The sequence below is a fragment of the Apium graveolens genome, chromosome 9 (assembly GCF_009905375.1).
Source record: "Apium graveolens cultivar Ventura chromosome 9, ASM990537v1, whole genome shotgun sequence".
In the NCBI taxonomy this organism is placed as follows: domain Eukaryota; kingdom Viridiplantae; phylum Streptophyta; class Magnoliopsida; order Apiales; family Apiaceae; genus Apium; species Apium graveolens.
In genome coordinates this window covers 251,052,844-251,062,501 of record NC_133655.1, presented here as the reverse complement: position 1 = coordinate 251,062,501, position 9,658 = coordinate 251,052,844, and the positions used below count along the sequence as shown (strand labels likewise).

General features: G+C 30.1%; 2 protein-coding genes across 2 annotated transcripts; both read left to right on the top strand.

Annotated features, from left to right (window-relative positions):
• The first annotated feature begins 395 nt into the window (after positions 1-395).
• Positions 396-1,031, top strand: LOC141686156 (uncharacterized). The gene has a single exon (XM_074491210.1). The coding sequence runs from the start codon at positions 396-398 to the stop codon at positions 1,029-1,031; it is 636 nt and encodes a 211-aa protein (XP_074347311.1).
• A 1,494-nt stretch (positions 1,032-2,525) lies between these two features.
• Positions 2,526-3,464, top strand: LOC141686155 (uncharacterized). Its single transcript, XM_074491209.1, has one exon. It carries the CDS (start codon positions 2,526-2,528, stop codon positions 3,462-3,464), a length of 939 nt encoding a protein of 312 aa, XP_074347310.1.
• Positions 3,465-9,658: the final 6,194 nt, after the last annotated feature.

Sequence of the window (9,658 nt, the reverse complement as noted above, 5' to 3'; positions counted from 1 at the left end):
GTACTTTAGCTCGAGATGCAAATTTACCATGGTGCGTAATAGGGGATGTTAATCATGTATTGTCTCAAAATGATAAAAAAGGAGGGGATGATTACCCTGATTGGTTAGTGGAGGGTTTTACTGAGGTTGTTTATTTGGCTGAGCTGATTGATATGCATCTCACGGGACATCAGTTTACGTGGGAACGGGGTAGAGGTACACAAGAATGGACAGAAGTTAGGCTGGATAGAGCTCTCACAACAGATTGTTGGCTCGACAAGTTTCCAATGGCGAAATTGTACAACTTAGAAGGAGCACCATAAGATCATAGTGCAATATTGCTAGTTCCAAAAGTGCAAAACAAAAGGGCAAGTAAATATAAGTTTAAATTCGAAAATGCATGGCTCACGGAACCAATGTGTGCACAGATTATTAAAGATGGGTGGTATGGGGGTCAGGAAGTTGCGGTCCAAGAGAAAATCAGAAGATGTAGTGAGAAGTTGATGGTTTGGGGTAGGGAGATAACGGGGAACTTTAGTGGAAGGATAAAAGAATGCAAGAAAGAACTTGAAAGATATAAGGCAGGAAGAGATGAAGTGTCAATTGAGAGGTATAAAGATGCTAAGAGGCAGTTAGATAATATTTATAATCAAAGGGAAATATTTTGGCGGCAAAGGTCAAAGCAACTGTGGTTAAAAGCAGGGGATAAGAACTCTAAATATTTCCATAAAACAGCAAGTCAGAGAAGGAGAACAAATCGTATCCAAAAGCTTCAGAACTCGGATGGTCAATGGGTGGATTGGGAGAATGGTTTGCCCGACTTAATCTCACAATATTTCACAGAATTGTTCTCGGCAACAGAAAGTAATTGGCATGAGGTGGTGGATTGTGTGACTGGTACCATAACCGAAAGGCAGAACAAGGAGCTTATGAAACCTGTAGATGAAGAGGAGGTCAGAGCAGCTTTGTTTCAGATGAATCCAGATAAAGCACCGGGACCAGATGGCATGACCCCGGGTTTTTTTTCAGAAGAATGGGAAGGAAGTCGGTGAGGATATTGTAAATTTAGTACGAGTGTTTTTCATGGGAGGTACTCTGGATATGGGATTAAATTTAACCAATATCGTTTTGATTCCAAAAAAAAAAGTCCTACTGTTATTACTAAACTTAGGCCGATTTCTTTATGTAATGTTACGGTGAAAATCATCACGAAGGTGGTGGCAAATCGGTTTAAACAAACTCTGGAATCAGTGATAGCAGATAATTAGAGTGCGTTTATGATGGGAAGACTTATAACAGATAATGTGATGATGTCATATGAGGTTATGCATTATCTGAAGCGAAAATGGAGAGGGAAAAAAGGTCACATGGCTATAAAACTCGATATGAGTAAAGCCTATGACAGGATTGAGTGGGCGTATTTGAGGGCTATTTTATGCAAGATGGGATACAATGAAGGATGGGTTAACTTGATAATGCAGTGTGTAAGCTCAGTGTCATATAATGTCTCTCAACCGAATGGTGATATTGGTCCTATTTCCCCAAGTCGAGGGCTTCGACAAGGGGACCCTTTGTCACCATATCTTTTTATTGTGTGTGCTCAAGGTTTGTCAGCACTAATTCAGAACTATGAGAGAAGAAAGTGGATGCAAGGTATTAAGGTGTGTAATAAGGCGCCAAGTATTTCACACATGCTGTTTGCGGATGAATGCTACCTGTATTATAATGCAAATGAGGGGGAAGATGATAATATGAGAAAATTGTTGCAAGTGTTTGAGCAAGCTTCTGGTCAAAAGGTGAATTTGAATAAGTCAATGGTTTTCTTCAGCACGAATGTTAAGCAGGAGGAACATCAGCAGATGTGCAACAAGTTACAGATGGAGGAGGCGGGTGATAATAGTACGTACTTAGGGCTTCCTAACATGATGAAGAAAAGTAAAGCTGCAACGTTGGGATTTCTGAAAGAAAAGGTGAAAAACAGAATGTTAAGTTGGGATGGGAAGTGTTTTTCTCAGGGTGGAAAAGAGATTTTAGTAAAGGCAGTGGCTCAATGTTTACCAAATTATGCTATGAGTTGTTTCCTCCTTCCAGCTGAAATTACTAGGGAGATTGAGAGATCTATAGCTCGCTTTTGGTGGGGTCCCAATACGGGTGAGAAGAAAGTGATACATTGGATGAGTTGGTCACGTTTGAGCAAGCACAAGTCGACAGGTGGAATGGGATTTAGGGACTTTAAGGACTTTAATTTAGCTCTTCTAGGAAAGCAGGGTTGGAGGCTACTGTCTATACCTCACAGCTTGGCTGGTCGCCTTTATAAGGCGAGGTATTTTCCCCACAACAATTTTTTGGAGGCAACAATGGGACATAATCCCAGTTTTATCTGGAGAAGCTTGTTGGCAGCAAAAGAAATGGTTGCAGATGGTGCAAGGTGAAAGGTAGGAAATGGGAATGAGATAAATGTACTGAGACAACCTTGGTTGACAGACGAAAATCCTTATATTAGCTCAGAGTCGCCTTCGTTGGTCAACTGCAAAGTGGTTTCTTTAATGACGGAGAACAAGGACGGTTGGGATGAGGAAATTCTGAGAGATTTGTTTAATGCCAGGGATCAACAGTGTATCAAGAAGGTAGAATTAGGGGAGCTCGATATGGAAGACGGGGTGTACTGGTCACAGGAGCTTCATGGGAATTACTCAGTACGAAGCGCATACAGACTATTGCAGAGACAAAGAGGTTACTGGGTGGAATCAGATAATAATAGTGTTTGGAGGAAGGTATGGCGTATAAATGCTTCAGCAAAAATATTAAATCTGGTATGGAGATCCTTATCATTCTGTTTGCCCAGAATGTCAATTCTTGGTCAGAAAAAAGTGGTGGTTGACACTAGATGCCCAGTTTGCAAGATAGAATCGGAAACAGTAGAGCATGTTTTTCTGAGGTGTACGGTGGCAATTCAGTGTTGGGGTCTAATTCTATCGGGTATGCAGTATACATGTCAGAATTTACACCAGTGGTGGGAGCAGGCTCTGGATATGTCTGATGGTGGAAAAAAGGCAGAAATTGCTACTGTTTGCTGGTCGATTTGGAAGGCCAGGAACGATGTGGTTTGGAATAAAAAGTATACTCAGGTTTATGTAGTGATTGCTCGTGCCAAACAGTTTCTTGATCAATGGAGAAACGCCCAGAAAAGTGCAGTATGCACTAGTTATCCCCAGTTGTTAGAAGGGGATGGCAGTTGTGTTTGGGTGAAGCCACAGGAGTCAATGATCAAGGTTTCGGTAGATGCATCAACATTTCAAGAGTTCAATGCTTCTGGAATAGGCATAGTAGCTAGAAATGCAAGTGGAGGGATGATGGTAGCTAGGACAGTGTGTATCAGTGAACTCAAGACAGACAGCAGAAATAATAGAAGCTATGGCGATAAAAGAAGCACTCAGTTGGATCAAGGATCAGAGATGGCAAAGGGTTATAATCGAATCGGATAGTTTGATAGTAGTTCAGGCAGTTCGAAGCAAAGTGCAAATGTCTTCTCCGTTTGGTGCTATCATCATGGCTTGTAGAAGTATGTTAGCTGAACTAAACACAACGTCTGTGTCTTTTATTAAACGGTCTGCTAATATGGTTCACGAATTAGCTCGTGCAGCATATTCATTCCCAGATCGATTATTCGATAGAAATTATGTTCCTATTGATGTTGCTAGGGCTTTGGAAAGTGATTTATATTAATGGAAATTTTCTTGTTCGTAAAAAAAAAGATGTACTAATTGTAAAAGGGAGAGTTTCTGATTTATTAAAAAAAGATATCCTAATTTATAAAGGGAGAGGAGTTCGAATTATTTTTTAACATGTTGTAAGTAGAATATGTGTTATAAATTATAAAGAAGAGGGACTTGAATTATCTTTTAACATGTTATAAGTAGAATAGCTATTCTAATTTATTAAGGAGAGGGATTCATATTTATATAAAAAAACCCTAATTTATAAGAAAACGAGTTCGGATTTATAAAAAGAAGAAAAATTCAAAATTTTACTCGATATTATAAATGTGAATTTATAGTGTTAATTACTCAACTATAATATAATAATGTCACATGAAATCTAGAATCACATTAATTTTCTTTCAAATAGTTTTTTTATTTAAAACTAGGGCGACGTTGAGATGAAGCTGTGTTTCCCACATGGGAACTTGAGTGTTAACGGAGGAACTGTGTAACAGTAAGTATGTTTTGAGAGTTACTAATCTTTTTTAATTTATAGAGTAGAAGATTCAAATTTATACTAATAAATTACATTTATAGAAAAAAAGAGTTTGAATTTATAGAATTGACATATAATTAAATTTAATTAAATTGAAATTATTTTAACTCTTATCCCTTATAAATTCAAAACATTTCCTATTCCTAATAGATTAAAGGATACTTTTTTTATTGATTTTGGTTTCGAAAGCGGCACGAAACGTGTTTAACGAACTACAATAGAATGTACTAGCTATTATAATTTGATAAATTTATATTAAAAATTTTATTTTAATGTAGATTTCAATTTTTATTAGTAAAAAATTATTACAAAAATATTTCTAATATATATATATATTAAAGTTGGAGTTTCGGGTTTAGCGCAATAGTGCTGGAAAAGAAGGATTGTGTTTAATGAAGTCATGATTTATTAGAGAGGATCAGTAGTAAGGATCGTATTTAACAAGACATGGTTCATTAGATAAGATTGTATTAATGGTTAAAAATTAATATTAACGATCTAATAAATAAATAAAAATTAATTTTAAAAAAAATTATAATGTCACCGTGAAGCGCGACTTTGTGGACTAGTTTATATTAAATAATCTGAAAGTTTATCATGGTATTTTTCTTGTTTATATCAACATATCAAGAAATTTTTGTTGAAACATCGTTTAAAAATATAAAATCACAAAAACATATATTGATAAATTATTAATAGTAAAAAACATAATAAAAATGAACACATCATTTTGAAAACTACTTACTAAAGTTAAAAAAAAATTATAATATTATATTTAAAAACGTAAATAATCTCCATTAACGTGTTTATGCTTGCAAAATAAATTACACATATTAAAAATTTATTCTTGAATTATAAAGCGAATTATCTCGAACATATAATAATTGTTTAGAATAATGAATATTAATATATCTTTTCTACTAAATACACAACATTAATAAATTAATACAAAAATATATTATATCTTGAATTTCAACGTACGAAAAAATTAACTTAAAATTAAAAATTTCTTATCATCACCTACCAACAATAGCTCTAATTTCAAAAAAAAATAAAAAATGGAACAATTCAAAGAATAATTATTGAAGGTCTAATTTCAAGTTTAATTATATATACATTTGAGGCGATTAATTTACGTCGATCGGGGAAAAACTTGGATTTAACTTTGATCCGGATATTTTAAAAGTTCAAATATATCCATTATTTATCTTAATAGAATTTTGGATAAAATTCTAAACATTCTAATAAAATCTCGGATACAATCCTATTTTTGTAACTAAATAAAAACATAATTGAAACTTGTACATTATTATCGGAAAAAATTAAAATTATTAATATTAAAATTGTCAAAATATATCAAAATCCGTGGACCTAAAAGTTTTGGATTAAATCCGGCCCGTTCGACTTGATTTTAAAAAATAGACTATTTAATTTCAAGATATATAAATTTTTGAAATCAGATTCGATTTTAGTTGATCTTTATTTAAAGACACACACCATATCTAAGTTAAAGATATTTCATTGTTATTTATCGACTGCATCTCACATTTTCAAAAATACCACCAAAATCGAACATTAATAACAGAACATGATAGCTTTCTGACACTCGAGAGCTTCAATTCTCAATTTCTTTAAGTTTGACCGACATAGTCAATTCCTCCTAGAAGGCCCATTCTAACACCAGTAACATGAGATCACCAACAGAAAATCCATCAATCATCAATCCCAGTCGCTACAAAACTGTGACTCCTATCTATAACTTTTACAATCCAACTCCACACATTACAATTATAAAATATAATTTTATGATTTATATATCTGTGTGCCTTTTTTCTTTAGGGTTATCAGAGATAACTAAACAATCCCCCAATCTGTATCAGAGCTAGAAAATAGGCCGAGAAGATGAACAGCAAAAACATAATTCATAATCATAGCAAATAGTAACAAGCATGAAAAATAGTAAAATTTACTGTAGCAAATAATAGGGAGCATTAAAAGTTGAGTGGAGTATAGTCCAAAATTTCGGAATGAATAGTAACCAATGAATAGTAATCGATGAATAGTGAAAATTGAATAGTAATTATGAATATGAATAGTAAAAAACGAAATATTAATATAAAAATTTAAAAATTAAATGAGACCTCCAGCAAAATTATTAAGAGATAATAATAAAAGTTATAAATCTAAAATAATAGCAAATCTATTAATTTATTTTATAGTAGAAAATAAAGAAACAAAACAAATGTGTAAAAAAATTCTATATAGACAGTTAATATATTTATATAAATAAAATAAATAAATATTTGATTTATGGAAGATTATAAGTTAGAAAGTATTAAAATGATAGCAGATAAAAATTTTACTTTTAATAAAGATATAAATCAACATATTGAAAGTTGCAAAATAAGTATGCAAATAATAAATGAAAAATTAGATATTATAGCTAGGTTACGAACAATGTTGGAAGAGAGAGATGAAAAAATTAGAAGACTGGAAAAAGAAAAACTTTTAATAAAACGAGAAAAATTTATTAAGGAAATTAATTTAGAAATTCAAATAAAAGACTTAAAAGAAGTATTAACTGAACAATATAAATTAATAAATGATTTAAGAAAAAAAATTAAAAAATGAATTGGATAGATCCAAATGTAATAACTAGAAATAATAGAAAAATAAAAATTTTAATAAAAAATCAAGAAAAATTAGAAATAGAACTAGATAAATTGCATGAAAGAAAAAATAAAATTGAATGGACAACAGAAAATATGGATGAAATAATAAGATGTTATCAACAAATTGGAAATATGATAATAACATTTAGAAATAATAAACTAAGAATACAAGGACTTAAAAGGATAGTTTTATCAAGTAATATAACTGGATAATAATACAGTTCGAAAAAATGTCATTGGAAAAATAAGTGAAAAACAAGATGTATATTATCAAATGGATGAATACGAAGAAGGAACATCACAAACTCTAAGTTTTAAACCGGATATATATAATCAAATCCAAAGTGAAACAGAGGAACTAACAATAAAAAAGATATTCAAAACATCATATTTTGAAAGAAATAAAGAAGTCACATATATAGCTCAAAAACATGAAAATATAATAGATATAGATACGGTAAATGGAAAAGCAAAAATAAATTTAATAACAGATGGTTTGATAAAAAAAGAACTATCCAAATTAAAATAAAAGGAATCAAATAAACTAAAAAATATTTATTTTGGAGCAATAGAATTTACAATAAAAGCATATTTTCAGAAAAATATTGATACTCCTATACAGATATATGTACTAGATGATAGAATAATAGGAAATATACAAGATTCATTAATAGCAGTAGTAAAAGGAAATTTGATATATCAGAAATTAAAATTTATAATACAACATGATTTTAGCATATCATTAAGAGACGAAAATAAAGAAAGATCTTTTACATTATATTATAAATTAGATGGAATAAAAATACAAAAGGGCAGTAAAGTAATTAGTATAGAAACTAAAACAGTTTATGTCATGACTGAAAACCATCATGTAAAGAAACAAACGGAATTAGGAATAATAGTACCAAAATTATACAATGATATATTAGAAAAAATTGAACATTAAGAAAAATCTCAAATAACAATCCCAGAAGAATTTACAATAGACTTTAGTAATAGACAAATAATTCCAACACAAAGAATTAAACCAATATTAGAAGGATCTAGATTAAGTTTTAGAAGGGAACAAAACCCTATAAAATTAGTTAGATCAATGAGTATGACCTGTAGAAAATTAGATTTAATAAAATTACCGTGTTATGAATCAGATAAATTAAGAATAAAAATAATAATATTTAATGGAATATTTGCCAAAGAAGTCATAACAGAAATAAATACTGGAGCAACAAAAAGTCAAATACATATAACTGAAGTTGACTCAAACAAATGTGAGGAAATAGAACCTCAAATAATAACTGAACCAAATAGTTCGAGAGAAACAATAATAACAAAAGGTATAAAATTAAGATTAAAAATTTTAGACTTAGAATATAATATAAGTTTAGGAGTGATATAAAATGACGTTAGTTATCAACTATTATTAGGAATGGATTTCTTAAATGAAATAAAATATAATATAACAAATGAAGGAATAGAATTAAACGATCAGAATAAATTAAGATTTATAGACAGAATATGAACCTTGAAAAAGAGATAAACGAGAAGAAAGATGAAATAGAAACTATTAATAAGATAATAAAAGAAACATTAATTATGTCTCAAGAAAAAGAACTACAATACTTAAAAGAAAAAGAAAAACTAGAAGAAGAAGTAAAAGAATTAGAGAAAATAAAAGGTAAGAAAAGAAAAACATGGATAATTGAAGGAGAATGGAGAAAACAAGTTTATAAATATGAATAATACTGAAAACCAAATAAAAGATAATTGGAACGAAATATTTGTAAAAGAAAGTTTAAACGCTATATTGAAAAAGATGGAAGAAAATCAAGAAATTAATAGAAAAATAATTAAGGAAGAAATAACAGCATTATGGAATATGTCAGAAATCTCAATCTTTAAACAAATATTAGATAAGTTAACCTTAATACAAAATAGTTTAGAACAAAATAAAGAAAAAAAAATAATTAAAGACGAAACAGAAGAATCAGAAATAGTACCTATAACAGTAATAGGAAGAACTAAAGAACCTATATTAATGGATATAAGCAAATCGAAACCTAAAATGACTATAGGGGTTAAAAGAGCAATAAATGGTTTAGCAAAACTTCATAAATCAGGAAAATTCTAGAAAAATGTCTATAACAGAACATAGTGCTATAACATTTCTTAAAAAATATGAAAAAGAGTTAATGGAAAAAGAAAGACAAAAATATGAACCTATAAAACAAGAAATGAGAAAAGATGAATTAGAATAATTAAGAAAAGAAAATGCTAAATTAAAAACTAAAACCAATATAGAATGGTTAAATAAATATAAATATTATAAAAGAAAATATAAAACCCAAAAAAAAGAATTAAAAAAGAACAAATTTAGAAGTAATAAATGTATTAAAAGAAATAGATAATTTAAAAAAAGAGATAAATCAATCAAAGATGGAATTAAAAGGAAAGGAAATTATTAAGTCTGACGATAGTAATCCAGAAACGCATAAAGAACAAGATGAGAGTAGTAATACAAGTGAATCAGAAAGTAATCTAGGAGAAGAAGGGTTAAATTACTTAGAAGAATCAGATAATAAAGAAAATAAAGAAATATTAGAAGCCCTTGAAAAAACCGTAAATGCAATTATAACAAATGAAGAAAAAAGTGATGAAAGTGATATAGAAGAAAGAGAAACTTCCCATAAACAAACAAATTATGAAACCGAATCAGATAATATAATGGATGAAGATGCATACCCAGAAGAAGA